The sequence below is a fragment of the Varanus komodoensis genome, unplaced genomic scaffold (assembly GCF_004798865.1).
Source record: "Varanus komodoensis strain SLA01 unplaced genomic scaffold, ASM479886v1 scaffold55, whole genome shotgun sequence".
Taxonomy (NCBI): Eukaryota; Metazoa; Chordata; class Lepidosauria; order Squamata; family Varanidae; genus Varanus; species Varanus komodoensis.
The window spans coordinates 5,178,915-5,194,415 of NW_025336157.1; the positions used below are offsets into that span (position 1 = coordinate 5,178,915).

Below are 15,501 nucleotides of genomic sequence, written 5' to 3' on the forward strand. Positions count from 1 at the left end.
TCCTGTTCCAAAGCTTGGCGCATGCTGCTTCCACCTGGTGCTCTCCAGACGGCTTGCCGGTCCCAGAGGGCCTCTGGGATCCCAGCGGGAGGCAGCTGTTTTCTTACCATGCCGTGATGGGAGAACGTGTTCCCCGAGCTCGGCTGGGATATGGTACTCTGCTTGGAATTGCTGAACACCAGCGGCTGGCTGAGGGCTGGTGCTTGCGAGGAATCCAGGTTTGGCGACTCGTTCTCCAGAGAAGAAGGGGTCTTTCCCAACAGCACCGCCAGGTCAATCCTAGGGTGGGAAACATGGCCAAGATAAACAGGGGCCGGCGAGCTACCTGCCCACTGAAACCATTTGTTACGCCCGCAGTGGGAGCCGAGCGCCAACAAAGCCTGATTCAGTGTAAGGCTCTTACTGCCAGCAATTAAGTCTTTCAAATGAGGGAGGAGGGACTTGTGTGCAGAAGCTGGGAAACCACCACAGGATTGGCAGCAGGACCGGACACTGAGGGAACCCTGGTGGAAAGTACCAGGATCAACAGCAGTTGGACGTGGCCTGAACTCTGGAAGTTCTCTACCCTTGACCAGAATAGCTGCTGGCCCTTTTCTGACAGGCTACCTGAGACCTGCTGGGAGCTGGTCATCTTACGAGGACTAGAGTTGAGAGGAAAACACAGACATCTGGGTCTTATTGTACGATGTGTTTCTGAGGCTGCTAAGCATGACACACGTACAGCTCTGTCCTGACAGACCTTGCTGCCACTCTCTCTGCTGCCTCGTGAGAGGGCCAGCTCTGCATGTGACCCATTCATCTTCTCTCAGTCATCTAAACCTTTTATGATCGAGCAGGCACAGCCCTGTGTGCACTTTGGGGCAGGAAGGCCAAGAGAGCCCTGCCCCTAATCCCACCCCCCAAGATGCCCCCCAGTGTCATTCCCACATTCGCGGCAGATGCTGCTTTTATCTCGGCAAGCAATTAGTCCAACAGAGGGGCTTGGTCATCCCGACTCTCCCTTGGCTGTCGTTGTTCTTACTGCTGTCCTGTTCTTTTCATTGCTTTGACCATTCTAAAATTTTGCTTTGAGCCTGCACTGGCTGCTGCCCTGGGCATTTTTTGCAAAGATGGAAAAACAGAACAAGAAAAGGTAAGCAAAGAAAATCACTGAGGCTTAACCACAAGGGCCTATGGTAATGCTTCAGGCCCATTGTTGAGGGTAGGGAAAGAACTGCCTGAGCTTTTGCTGAACAAAACGGGATCAATTTTACTGCACAGGATCGTACGGAGGCCCTGGGCCACCACAATCATGGGCTCGGCGATGAAGCCCATCCAGATTTTGTGCGCGCTTAATGAAACATGCATGATGTCCTCGCATTTTAAACATTTCAGGCCACAAGGTCTACCCTTGCAGTGGTTTATGCAAATAAAAAGTGCAGCCAGCGTACGGTCCAGGGCAGTCAAGCCATTAGGGATCTGTTGGAAACGGTGTCCCTTCCACCACGAAGCAGCAGCCTTGGCTGACTGTAGGAAAAGGATGCGCACAGATCCAGGCGCACGGCACCATTCTCTGGAACCATTTACTCTGGGCACAGGAGGCCGGAGCAAGCGTGGAAGCGGGGCGATGGCAACCGCTTTCTTTCAACCCACCCACTCTGGCAAGAACCTGACTTCTAGACTGAAATGCGACAAGTGTCGTAGACACAAATGAGCCACCTCTGTCCAGCCGTGATGGTCACATTCTCAGCAGGCAGAGGTGCAGAAGAGACATTGGACGCAGTGAAGATCTTGGTCTCGGAAAGCTGGAGGAGGGAAGACAGAGAGGCGGGGGGAAAAGGAAGGCGGTGGTCAGCAGGGTCCCGGTGCAGGGAGCGGCAATACGGGGAGGGAAGCCGGCGGGGGCTGTGGTGTACCTACATCTTCATTCCAGTCCTCAGTTCCCCATTCCTCTGTCGCTGTCCTCCAGGCACCTGCCAAAAAAGCCAAAGAAAGCAAGGGTCTGGTATGAGCGAATCCTTGGCACCGCTTAGAAGGAGCACCGAAGGAGGCAGATTTCATTGCATTGCAAGCAGCTACGCAGGTTGGTGCCCCTTGCCCAGACAGACACAAGCGTGGAGAGTGGGGGGGCAGGCAGAACACTGGCACGCTACGCAAGCTCCCCCACCCACCGGCCACCACAGCAGAGAGGCTGCACCCTGGACTCGCCTTGTGGAACAGCACCTCCCTTCAGCCCGACCCAAAGCTCACTGCCCTTGGAAGAACTGGGGTTTAAATACAATTCAAGCTCTGACGGGGGCAGGGGCGTGGTTTTGCAGGATGCCCTTGGAGGCCGGCACAGGCCCGGGCACCACACTGGGGGCCCTGCTTGAGGCCATGCCCAAAGCTCATTTCACAGTCCAGAACAAGGCAGGCAGGCAGGCAGGCAGGCCGGCCAGTCTTGAGCCTGGGCCTGAAGGACAACGCTACAGCTGCCAGTTTCTGCAGGCTGGTGCACATGTTTTAAAAGCCAAAATATGGGTCCATTAATGGGAAAAAAATATGGCGGAGGGATGGAACCAAGGAATGAAACGCACACGCACACAGCCAAGAAGTGGTGACACTCGCAGGCTTTGTGAACAATGACCAGACACCCAGTCATTAGTCTGGCATGACATAATTTCACAAGCAAGTCACTTAGTGGGCCAGGCCTCCCTGACCAGCAGAATGCCCAACTGCTTCCAGATTTGCTTCCCTGCGTGTCTGGCCCAAGTCACGGGGAATTTGTGAAATCTACTGGACAGGAGCCAAGAGGGCATTAAAGCATGACATGCTACAAAGGGAGAGGGGGCAGGACCGGGACTAGTGACAGGGGCTAGTGGGCTGACAAAGAACTGGTCACTGCAGCAATGGGCTGAAAAATCACGGAGTCCAGGATACCTTGCCAAAAACCTGAAGACTGCTCTACCTCCACAAAAGTATACAAGGGCTAGGCAAGGAAGCTGTCAGAGGAAGTTCCCACATCCTTGACTGTTTTGCTGTACTTTTTAGTTCTCTCTAGCACACAGAGCCATTTTGCTTGTTACGCAGAAACAAAGCCAGGGTTACTGCCAAATGCAACTTCGCAGGAAGTTGCAGTGCATTTTGCCTGCCTGATGCATGTTCCTGGGTGAGCACCCAGGCTTGCGAACCAAGTATTTGCTGCATTCACAGACTGCAAGTCGACCGAGAGAATAAAACTGCACCACCTGCCACAGTGTCAGGGACAGAATGCCTCTGAACACCAACTGCAGGGGAGCACAAGAGGGACAGGGTGCCTCTGAGCTCATGTCTTCCCTCTGGCCTTTTCCTTGGGGCATCTGGTTGGCTACCGTGGAAATGGGCAGGCCTTCATCTGATACATCAGGCTCTCCTTTCTGTTCTTCCCAGCATTAATGCCCATGCTTCATAGGGCAGGTACTAGTCGTTTTTCCTGCTTCTAAAAATATCCCAAAGCACTACGTTTGAATGCCAGAATAGGGTGGGACTCAGGAGAGAGACGTTCCCAATTCCCACGGAGTCAGGATGCCAACAGGGTGCCAACCAGATGACCTCTCTCACTCCCTCACCCCACCTTCCAGGGCAGTGATGAGAATGGAAAGGGTGGAGAAAGAATCTGCTGTCCACAACTCCTTTCAGGAAGACATGAAAGGAATGTGGGGGGGGGGGAAGGTTCTCCCCTCAAGGGTTTGCATGGGCCCTCAAGTGTGCCGAGCAATTGGTTAGGTGACACACACCTTTAACACCCAATGGCCAACGTGGTATAGAAAGCAAGGGGGAGGTTATACATGATGGTGAAGGCTGCCGGCCCCCGCAGAATCCCACAGATGCTCGTGCTCTCACTTGGCTCCGGCCTGCGGGTGGCCACCTGTAGTCACCCAAGGCAAGGGAGGATTTCCTCCGGGCAAACAAGCATGGACCCCTGCACTAGGTGAAGGGCAAGCGCCCTAACCTCAGATGTATCTCGCAAGCATTTTCACAGGGCTCTTAAGGTAGGGGTGCGTTGCCTGTCGTCTAGTGTAGCTTCCTTCCTACTGCCCATGGACAGTGGTCTCCAGTCTGCTCTCTCGCCCAAGCATTTAAGAAAATATGCAGAGCAAAGTCCACCTCATCCCGTGTCTTTGGCAAGAATCGCAGCAGCCGGCCAGCAACTGGCTGGAGGGCTCTGGCTTACCCATCCGCCCTCTTCCTGCGTGAAGGTATTTCAGCCACTGAAGTGTTTTACTCGGGCTCTATGGTCATAAGTAATATCGGGGGGGGGGGGGCTGGGGAACAAAAAAGCAAGGGACTCTCCCCCCAGTCACTTTCCATCCTAACTGGGAGGCCCTCCAACCCGAGTGAGTCACACTTGGAAAAGGAACCATGGACCTGCTTACGGACAGCTGAGACGGTGGCCATGGTGAGTGCGCCCTCCGAAACTTTTCTTGGAGCCCACCGAGGTGCCAGACCCACTTTGCCCTTTTTTAAAACTAACGAAGCTCCCAGAAGTTCCCTGCCCTTCCCCGAGGATGCTCTTGGCCACATGCAGCGCCCAAGAGCATTCGCAGGAACTGCAGATGGCTGAGGGCTGCAGCTCACCTATCCTCTGATGCCGCCCCAGATATGCAGAAACACCGCCTGCACGTGACCCAGACAGACCAGCCTGCTCCAACCTGGGCCCTGCCAGACACTCTGGACTACAACCCTGATCACCCCCAAGCCCACGGGACAACCGCCTGTGCAGGCTGGACGTGATGGAATGAGCGGCCCCGTGCATCTGGAGGCCACCATGTAGCAGCAAGCTGACACAGAATGAACTCTGGGCTGATCCAAGGAGCGAATCTTGAGCTCTTTGACACCACGGTGCTCGACCTGATACCTTCAGGAATCCAGGAGGTAATCCAACAGCTATGAAAGCAAACCCACATTCCTAAATCTTAAAGCCCCCCCTTCCTCCCTTAAAAACCCAGGGGTGTATGTGGGTGGGGGGAAGGACCAGCATTAGTAGAAGCACAGGCAAGAATGCACAAATATTCATTAAGTGAATAAAACGGAGATGGAAAGAGATGAAAAAAGGAACAAAGACAATGACATATCCACAGATATATTCCAACTTATTTTTTTAAAAAATAAAGGAAAATAAGGAGATCCGGGGCAATTAGTGCACCTGGATTTCTCGTACCAGGAGCAGTGTCAAATTTTCGGGGATAATTTGACCCCTCACCCCTAATGTAATCAACTCCTGAAACAAAACAGAATAAAAAAAGAAAAGAACAAAAAAACAATGAAATGTTATGTACTTTAAGGAACAAGAAGGTGAGCTCCTGCTGCGGCTGTTGCCACTCCTCTTCCCACCCTGCCCCAACTACTCTGCCAGCCCCAGTACCTGTGGATATTGTTTAAATTAAAGGACATACTTCATGCTTCTAACTACCAATGAGAGTATGAAATGGGTGTGCATTTTGTAAAGTGGTGGCTGAGTGAACTCACTCGGGGGCTGCATAAGAATTTTGTTTATTTAAAGCTTTTAAATACATTCTTTCAAGCAAAAAGCTCTCAGAATGAAGAACCCGGAAAGAAGCTGCTACTCCTTGCTCACGCAAGTTCTAACATTCACCCTGCTTGTGATTCTGGACCCACTGAGATGGGGTGGTGCTGGGAGGAGACTCCACTTGTAAGGGAAATGTTAACATGCAACACTTTGCCTGCTATTATTTCTAAATTTCTGTCGTACATTCAAAAAGGAAGCATTCCGTTAACACCTCAAGGGAAGAAGGTCTTTTTTTTTTTTTTGTTCCAGTAGAAAGAAGTAGTAATTTTCCTCCCACTGTTCGGGTAACTAAGGTGAAATGATACTTTTGGAGCTCAAGAAGAAAAGTGTATCCACCAAGGCCATGAAGGGTGGGCGAAGATGTGAACAGAAATAAGAGTACATGCTACTATTCCTGAACCATTTCTCCTCTCTAAAAATATTAGGAATCTTTTCATTAAAATTATATATTGGGGAATCCTACCTGCTCTGATCACAGTGCTCAGAAAGAACTTGGCAACAGAGATAAAAAGGACCCCCAGCACCCTAACCCACAGCTGGGCAACTTGGGGCCCTACAAATTTGGGGAGGGGAGAGTAAAACCCCCAGCAACACCAGTTGGCATAAATAATAGTAAATAAAGGCTTTATTCGAAGGACATGTATTGCCCACCCCTCTGTATGTTAACTCCCCACTAAGCTCACAAGTAAACTAAAAGATAGACAGCACAAACATTACATCTCCCATGTCATCCCGGATGAGGTTCAAAGGGAGCAAATCCAGCCGTTTAATTACACTCAGAACAAACGTGATAGCTTGATCCAAGGCTCCTGCCCAATGGTTCTCTGGCAGCAGGGAAGAGACTGTCAGGAGACCCTGGAATACCACTGTGAGTCTGAGGAAACGGTACTGAAATAGACAGGCTAAAGCCATGTCCAATGTCGGAGGACAGGAAACTAAGTGGCCAGGAATCGACCTGCTGGCCTCCCAAGAACATGGGCTGACCCCCAGCACCCATCAAAACTAACAAGGCATGAACGCCCGGGCCACTTACTCGTCCCATCATCTGGCTCAAAGCTCCCAGTGTTGTTCCATGTATTGCTGGTACAATTCCCATAACCTTCTTCGGTGTTAGTGGGTTCCGCGTAGTCTGCGGGGTTGAAGGTTCTGGGAACAAAGGGGAGGGTTGGGGGAACCCAACATCAGGAGATGGCACATTTAGCTGCCCCCGCTATGTTCTCCACTAATTCGAAACAGCTGGAGGCTTTCTGCCCAAATCCTTCAGTAACTCACTCCTGTGTCCCAACTGCCTCTGAAGGGGTGTTGCTTATACCTGAGCGTCCCCAGGTAAGAAGCTTTTGGACGTTCAAAAGAGGGACGACCTGTGGCCGTGCCTCACACTGCCACCTTGGCCCAGCTCTGCTCCTCCCGCTCCCTGCTTTGCTCTAGCCCGTCCCTCAGGAGCCCCGCAGGAAGCACAGGATTGTGGTTTGGGAGTGCCGCACCTCTGCACACGTGTGCATCTGCGTATGATGTTCAAAAACAGCTGTTCCTGCTGCTCACACCAGCACAAGGCAAGGCAAGGGGCCTCAGAGGCGCTGGAATCTGGGGCAGAAGGCAAGCGCCAGGGTGCCGTTAAAGCGTCTTCCCGGACGGGAGGCGAGCCGGACAAAGGCAGCTTTGTGTCTTGGTGGCAAAAGCAGCCGCGAAGGGGTACTCCTCGTCCTGGGGAGCGTGGGCACGGGGACCAGAGTTAAGGCCTTGGCCTGTGGCTTGTGCATCTCTTCCTTAGGTCCTTCTTTGGTAGCCTTCCCTCTCACAAGAATTCCCCGGAAATGGGCATTTTGGGGCACAGGTAAGGTTTGTGTCGGTCTGGCCGTCGCTGGGCACTGAACTCATCTAACCATACACAGCTCGGAACGGCTCACCTTCCCTCCGCAGCAAAGAAAAGCACATGCATGGAAGCTTACCCCATGCCTTGGGCTGAAAACCGTCCTCCCCGCCTTCCAGATCCACCTGCAAACACAGGGACACTGAGTCAGCCATCTTCTACCTTCTCAGGCTGAGGATCTGCCCTTAGCCAAGCTCTGGCAGCACAGGACCCCCTCCTGACAGTCTTCCCGTCTGCTTTGAAGGTGGCCACACCCAAGGGATGGCATTTGGACCAGTCGGCTGCCCTGCAGGGAAGCCACTGATCAAGGTCCTCAGGAACTGCTTCCCCAGACCCATCTCCTTGTCTTGTGCCAATCTAGGTTTCTCTGTTTGGTCTTCACTTTCTTCCATCCTCTTCAAGAAGGATGCATTCCATTTTAATTGAAAACTGGATTCCGTATCAGGTCTCCACTGAGGGGGGAGCTAGGCTTGGATTGGAGACATCCAAGGTTCCAATCTCCACTCAGCCACACTGGGCCAGTGCTTATCGCTCATCTTCACCTACCTCACGAAACTGTTGCAAGGAATGAAAGGAGGGTGGAGGGAGGGACATGGTAGAGAAAGGCAGAAACAGAGGCTGAAATGAACTCCTTGGGGGAAAGATGGGAGTGAAAAATTAACAAAATCAGGTAAAGAAAAAGCTAAACATAGTTGGGACCAGATCTGGCTTAACACCCCAAGACTTGAATAGAATTTGGGGTGCGGTGCTCAATCTTTTAGCAAAAAGAGCTTTGTACATCCATTTGGGCTCCATGTCTACCCAGGCAGCCCAGCAGAGCTTAAGGGAAGGAAGGGGAAGTCTGCTATTCTTCCACCATAATGCTTTTTCCTTTTCCCATGAAGCTTGGCTCACTTGCTCAGGTCACTTGGAACTCTGTTCTATCAGAGATTTGGTGCCGTGTTCCTCGTACTGCTGTGGATGGTTAAGCTTGGTAAAGGTGGTGAAGGAGAATCTCGCCCCAAGGCTGGATGGATGCCCCTCGCTTAAAAGTTCTATAGTTGGGATCTTTTTCCTTTAAGGAAGTGCCATTTAAAGGCAGCCAATTCTGCTTGCTGTTGGAAGGACGAGGTGGGCAACCTTTCTTCCTTACTCACCTCTGCCTCGCCCACGCCCCCGCCGCCCTCTCTCTGTGCCTCTTCCAGAAGATCCACCTGTTTTGCCCCCGTCCAGTCCGTTCTCCTGGCCCCGAACTGGAAGACACAAAAATGCACTAGAACCCCTGTGGCAGCATGTAGGTAAGGTTCTATTTCAACAGAGAGCTAAGGTACACTTGAGGCAGGTAATTAAGCAGGCGGAACTGCAGTATGGAGTGACGGTTTCAAAATGTTTGCCATTGTTTAGTGCCAGCTGATTATATTGGAAATATCTCTCAAGCTCAATCTTGTAGACTGCTATTGGAAAAACAAACACTCTCTCTGTGTGCTCCGGCATCCTCAACCCTGCGAAGAAGTAGCGTACTCCCATCTCATCGTACCAATTGCACCAACACCATTAATTTCTGAGGCCTTTAAAATAAACCAATGGAGTTTAACTCAAGAGAATTAAGGTCCTTAATGCATCTTTATCTGTACAGACCACAGGACGGGAAGGATGAATTGTTGGGCGTTTTAAAACCCACAGGCCAGCAAGCAAAATTATGTTAGAACAGCTAATTTGTGACACAGGATTTGCAGAAGCCAGACTCAAAACAGGTTGAACAAGAGGACATGAAGACCCTTTTGCTGCTGGGTTACACCATCTTGGCTATGGGGGTTTGACCCAGCAGCAGCTCCCCTCTGGTCTCCTGTCCCAGCCCACGCCAAGGCAGCCACGATTTTGCATCCTAGGGAGTAAGACATACATTCTCTTCCACGGCTAGCTCCCCGGCCCCTTCTGGGCAATGCGCCACCCCGTCGTCGGCTGAAGTCTCTCTCCCTCTCTCGGTTTTCTTTGCCTTCTTCACTGGGTTCCATCTGTCCACTGTCTTTTTGTCCTGAAACACCCTTCTTTTTCCCGACCATCTCCCAGGAGTGCTGAAGTAGGGGAGGGGAAAAAAAGCAACAGATTAATCTTTCATGCTACCCTGGATGCTCAGAAACACACTTGCTTTCATTTTAGCACCCTGAACACATTTTTAGTGGGTAGCTGAGCAAAGCCCATTTATTCAGGGACTCCTGAGCCATATAGCTAGCTAGTGCCCATACTCCTACAACCCAACTCTTCTACAGCACTGGATCGGGAAAAATGAAGCCTTGGAAATCCCAGCGATGGACATCGATCCCAGCTGAGCTCTGAGCCCAGTTTTTGGGAGGCTAGGGAAAGAGGCATCAAGATAGCCAGCTTGTTTCTCACATTTCTTAAGTAAGAATTACTAAACCGATCTACCTTTGTAGAAGGAAAGCCAAGCATTTCACCCACCAGACATCCTGCGTAAATGGTATGATAATCGGGACAGGAAGATTAAATTACTTGGGGCATGGAAATGATTGCCCTTGTGTAATCTGGTTGCCCACTCTGGACAGCAAGGCCCTGGACCTTCAGCGTGACCCATCAGGGCTCTTCTGCGGTTTCACAGGCCAGGCTGACATGGATGTCCCTCCCGATATACCCGCATGTGGCTGGGAGAACGGGGACAGGGGTACTTCTTCAACCGCTGCACTCCTGAAGAACTCATCCCAAGAACTGGAAAGCCCCGAGAGCCTTCTCCACGCACATCCGCCAAGCAAAGGCTGTACAACTCCACTTCCTTTCCCCTGGGGTGTTACCGTGTCTGGGTTGCCCTCCAACAGCACATTGATGGCTCTGTTCACATCCCCGTTGCAGTCGTGCAGGGCGATCACACACTCATCCTGGTTCTTGCCTGTGATGTCAATCAGCTGCAATGGGCGGGAGGAAAAAAAGGCACAGGGTCACCCCAAACTCGGCAAGGCCCAGCGACTGCTTGCAAATGTGCAACCACCCCAGCCCCTGAGAGCCTCAAGCGATCCAATGTGGCAATCACAGCATTCATCTCGTGTCAAAGAGACTGCAAGATGGGCCTTCCCACAAGCCTGCCAAAGCAGAGTGCCACTCTGCTAACAAAGAACTTGAGAAACTTTAATTTGGGAGGGGGAGGGAAAGAACGATGAAAAATACTGCCTGCAAAACAGACCCAAATCAAGACAACTACGCAAATTTGCAAAGCAGGCGTACTTTAGCTCAGCTGGCCTTTCAAAGCACGACAATATCTGGCTTTTGTCTTCCATTAAAGTGCACCATTCACCAGGGAAGGAGCACTGAGAGATGTGCAGAAATGAGGCTTGCTTCCCTCCCTCATCTGTATACAGCATCGAAAAATAATCTAGCTTCTTTTACTGGCCTACTGCTATATGACTCTGGGTTTCCTTTTGTTGGGATCTTAAACATGATTTTGTTTACACTAGTTTATTATTAGCTGCATTTAAATAGTTATTTATTAACCTGAAAACTAGGATAGAATTTCTAAACTATAGAAACACTTTACAATCAAGTATGGAAACTCAGCTGTGAGAATCAATTATATATCCAAGTTGGCACGCCATCATTACTGCAAGCTCAACAGCTACTAAGATTCTGTGCTGGTGATCCAGTTCTTCATCCTGAAGCAGCAGTTGAGCAAATGCTGAGCCAGCTCCCCCTGCGTCACCATAACAGGTATCTACAGTACCGTACAGCCCACCTGTTTCCCTTTCCCCAAATGAAAGCTTTTGGCAACACAATGGAAAGGAAGTCACCCAAGGGGTCATGGCCAGGCCTCCCCTCTCCTCAGGTCCTTCTGCATCCTAAGGACTCACTTGTTTCACCTTCTCCTCAAAGTCAGCATCGTTGTGGTCTGATATCATCTGTGCAAGTCGAATTTGCTCTGCAGTGGCCTGAGAAGACAGAAGGCCAAGGACAGCGCTATTAAAGGACACCCCAAGACAGACCAGAAAAGGCACAGGTCCCTTAGCAGGTAGGCTGAACAAGCCAGCCATGGCAAACACTACGCCTAAAGATGGTGAGAGGATTCAACCCTTGGTTAAGGTGGGGGTCAGCACAATTCAGTTCATGGCCTGAACCAGAAAAGACCACCTTTACCTTCTTGCTCGCCAGCTTGGTAAGCAGGGACAAACCTGACTCCAAAAATTGCTGAGGAAAATTCAATACAATCTTGAGATTACTACAACGGGCAAAACCCAGTAAATGATCAACTCCCTGATTCGGCTCAATCAAATCTTTTGGCACTGGTGCCCAGAAACGGAAAATTTGACCCCTTGTCCTGTCTCTTCAGAGAGATTTGGGAATTGCTGAAGCAGACTCCCCCAGCATGACATCCATCAAATGTGTTCTGACCAGAACATCCATCGTCCCCAACCATCTCCAACACACTCAGGGGGCGCCGGGTTGAGAAAGGCTGCACTGAAGATCCAGGTAGCAGAATGAGGCAAGCATTCCCCTGCTTTTCACCTACAGAGGCCAGGCCAGCCCCACCTCCAAAGCAGGCGAGGCAAAGTGCATATTAAGAACAAACAGCCAGGGTGTGGAGACTTCCCTTTGTCTCCCAGGAAGACATTAGGGCCAGGTGCCACTTGTAGTCACAACTGTAAAGGCACAAGCAAGGAAACAGGCCTCTGCCCCCCCCACCTCGTGCCGCCAAGCCAACCAGTTTCCATGGACACCTCCCACTCTGCCTTTACCTGTGGCCGCTGCTTGTGCTGCGCCTGGTTTTGCGTCTGCGTCTGCTCCCAGCTTCCCCGGGCTCGGTTCGTGCCCACCGATGTCATCATTTACAGTATATACAAATAACAGTATTTACAAGGTAGAACTCTGCCAGGAGGAGGGAGAGAGCAGTTTTAAAAATGGAAGCGAACAAGGCAATGGTCCAGCTGCTTAACAGTATCTGAATTGCTTTTTCACAGCAAAATATGTTTTTATACACACACATACCCTTCGTGCTTCAAAACAAACGGAAGAGCCAAACACACCTGTACTGACACTGCTCAATTCCTTTGCCGGAGGATCACACACTCCCACTCTGGGTTTTCCCCTCCACAAATCTCCTGCCACCTTCATTATGGTGAATCCTCCAAAGTCCTGTGGATGTGTGCCTCCCAAATTCAGAACTGACTCCTCATAGCCATTGGACTCACCCCAGTTCCCAAATGGGAGAGCTCCATCTTAACTTTTCTTAAGCCATTTAACTCTAAGTGGGGGGAAAAGGCTTTTGATAAACCATGTCTCCAAGGAAAGTTTCCATCACTGATGGAAAGTTACAGGTATGTTGCAACACACCACCAAAAAGGACCTGGAGAACAGCAGGCACCTTGAGGGGGCAGCACTGTTTTCCAGCCTCACTGCGCTCTTTTCTCACCTTTGACATCCAGCCACGCTCAGAGGGCTGACTACTCCTGACCGTGTGAGTTTAAGCAAGGTTTGACCCAGGGATTTCCTGATTCTTTATTTAAATTCTAGCTCTGACATCCCAACCAGCCTCAACAAGAACACTAAATGAGGCCAGTAAAGATAAGAATGGTAAGGTACTCCAATCCACAAGGGGGAAGCTGCAGGAAAAGGTCTTCTGTGAAGTCTTGATCTTAGAGGAGGGAGCACGGTTTGCTCCACCCAGTGTAAGTTTGCAGGTTTGCATTACCCTATCAGGGAACAGTGGCACAACCCCTACCTTGCATTTTCTAGCCTTAGAGATACATTGGACAAGAAAAACACGCATACCTCCAAATGTGCAGCATATACTTAAGACGCACAGACTTAAGCTTATTATGACTCACAAAAGGCCGTGCAGACCAAATCAGATAACAGAGAGAAACCAAAACCAAACCTTGAGGCTTCCAGTGTTTTACTATGACATAATGATCACTCGAGATACAGAAAAGGCTTTTAACTCCTCCTTCCTAATTAAAACAAGACTGATCTTCCTTAGTTCCTCCACTAAGAAATTCTTCTGCAAGCGAGCCACTTACATTATAGTGGTTCAAGGAGAAGCAGCACTCTTTGTTTCCAGAAATTCAATCTACTCCTTTGATTATTTGCAGCAGGGGGTTCTTAAAAGTCAGAAAAACAAGGAAGAATTGCCAATCCACAGCTACAGGCCTGCAGTTCACAGACCTGATAGTGGGTGATGGGGTGCACACAAAGGTGGGAGAAACAATAGAACAGAACTGCAATATTCCTTCTGTAACAGGGAGGCTGTGCTTCAGATTTGGCATGGGAGACAGCCCTCTCTCTTAACTGAGAACGGGGTTCTATATAAGCATCAGACAGAAAACATACACCCACGATGGGGAGAGCTTTCTTCCTCAAGCACCCAGTGGCGCCTCAGAAAAATCTGACAACTACAAAGAGAATCTTATGCCTACAGCAACAGCTGGAAAGGGACAAGTTGGAGGTTCTCCCAACCAACTCCCTGAATGGCAGAGGCCTGAACAGCTGAGTCTATGGGAGCCATGGCAAAGTCACAAAGTGCTCTGGAGCAAGAGAAAAACCTTTACTGGTCCAAACAGTCCACTGGTTATCTACACATAAGCCTGCAGCAGTGGCTGCAGAGCCACAGGCCTTATGAATGGCTTTCCCCAAAGGAACTGTTCCTTGTCATAGCGAGCAAAACAAGAGTCATTTTGAGAAGCCCGATGATTGTTTCTCCATTTTATTCTTTTCTCCCATATAGGCAAGCAGTGCCATTTCTTTAAAAGGTGGGTCCATTGTTCAGCAGGGGCCCAGGTGCAACCCTTCAGAACTTCAGTCAAACGGGTATCAGGGAACTGAGCATGAGAAGCACCCTTCTCTCCGCAGCACCCTGAAGAGTTGCTACCAGCCAAGTCAGGGAAGGCTTGGCTAGGTGGCCCTAGTTTGATCTCATTCAAAGGCGTTTCCTATGTTTTTCTCTCACTTTACCTTAGGACTTAAGGTAAGTGGCATCAACCTGCAGTTAAGGCAGCTGCTGCACTTATGCTTTCAGTGCCCCATCCATAATACAGGATGGCTTCATGCCAGAGCCCCCCCTACACACACATATCATTTCCTGTCCTGCCAGCTTCAAGGAGACTCAGACTTAGATCAAAACAAACCTCCCAAACCAAACGCTCTGTACCTGTGGGGGAGGGAGAAAGAGTTGGAGCACATACTAGTTTTTTTTATTTTATATCTATTTCAGAGATTGTTTCCTTTTCCATTTGCAAGAAGTGAAAAGGAAGCTGTTAAAAGAGCTCACCAGGGTGCTGCCGCCACCAAAGATGACAACACAGAAGAAGAGCCTTGCTGGATCAGAGAAAAAGCCTATTATCTATTCTAGCAACTTACATCTTTGCAGCAACCAGACAAATACTTCCAGGAAGCCAACAAAAGCGAAGGAAAGGCAATGGCCCTCTTCTGCTACTGTTCCCCAAAGAACTATATTACATTTCTATACCACCAGATACTGCCCTGAATTGGAAGGTCCCACTTGGAACTTTCTTTCCATGTTCCATTGACACACCTCCCTTATGCCTCCATCTATGTTACCCCCCCCTTTGAAGTTATCCATGTCCCGGCCTTCACTACATCTTTTGATGGTGACTCTTAAACTGGACCCCGGAGGTTAACCACACAGCCATCTATCCTCCTAATGCTGAAACATTTCCCTAATACCTCAATTCACCTCTTTCCACACAAGTGACAGGATAGTAAGGGAAACTGGAGCTATTCAGCAGGTCAATTCTTGACCCCAAGGATATCATTGTTAAGTGAGACTAAGTAAATAATTTCACTTTATGTCTTGGATTAAAATGTCAGTGGCTTCCATCTTATGAGCAGAGTAAACTTCCTGTTTATACATTATGCCTTTTAAGTCAGTGATATCTGCTAGTTTCATACATAAGATTTCTTCCCAACAGTTCTTCCGAGACTTTAGATTGATTCAGGTGCTTCTAGACATAGGAATCCAAGAATTCTACAACCTGCCGCCATTGTTATACATCAAAGAACAGAAGTGTTTTTCAGCCTGCCTGGACACCAATGAAACTTGGTTTGCCAGTGTGAAAAGAAGTGCATCTGAACTGCAAAATCCAAGACTACCTATTGAGGACACAGATAG

At 49.8% G+C, this 15,501-nt stretch overlaps 1 protein-coding gene across 7 annotated transcripts in view; it reads right to left on the reverse strand.

The window, feature by feature from the left end:
- The window catches only part of UBAP2L (ubiquitin associated protein 2 like), a 39,332-nt gene that overhangs the window by 18,671 nt on the left and 5,160 nt on the right, over positions 1–15,501 (reverse strand). For 3 of the 7 annotated variants that reach the window (XM_044448406.1, XM_044448405.1, XM_044448409.1), the window contains exons 2-12: positions 12,113–12,242; positions 11,231–11,308; positions 10,184–10,294; positions 9,280–9,451; positions 8,534–8,629; positions 7,477–7,522; positions 6,561–6,673; positions 5,144–5,218; positions 1,900–1,952; positions 1,699–1,784; positions 108–279 (exon numbers count right to left, since the gene is read on the reverse strand). In XM_044448406.1, coding sequence (XP_044304341.1) covers positions 108–279; positions 1,699–1,784; positions 1,900–1,952; positions 5,144–5,218; positions 6,561–6,673; positions 7,477–7,522; positions 8,534–8,629; positions 9,280–9,451; positions 10,184–10,294; positions 11,231–11,308; positions 12,113–12,202 — 1,092 coding nt within the window. In that variant the 5' untranslated portion in view covers positions 12,203–12,242. The remainder of the gene's footprint in view (positions 1–107; positions 280–1,698; positions 1,785–1,899; positions 1,953–5,143; positions 5,219–6,560; positions 6,674–7,476; positions 7,523–8,533; positions 8,630–9,279; positions 9,452–10,183; positions 10,295–11,230; positions 11,309–12,112; positions 12,243–15,501) is intronic. The other 4 variants (XM_044448410.1, XM_044448408.1, XM_044448412.1 and 1 more) reach the window with 2 other exon arrangements.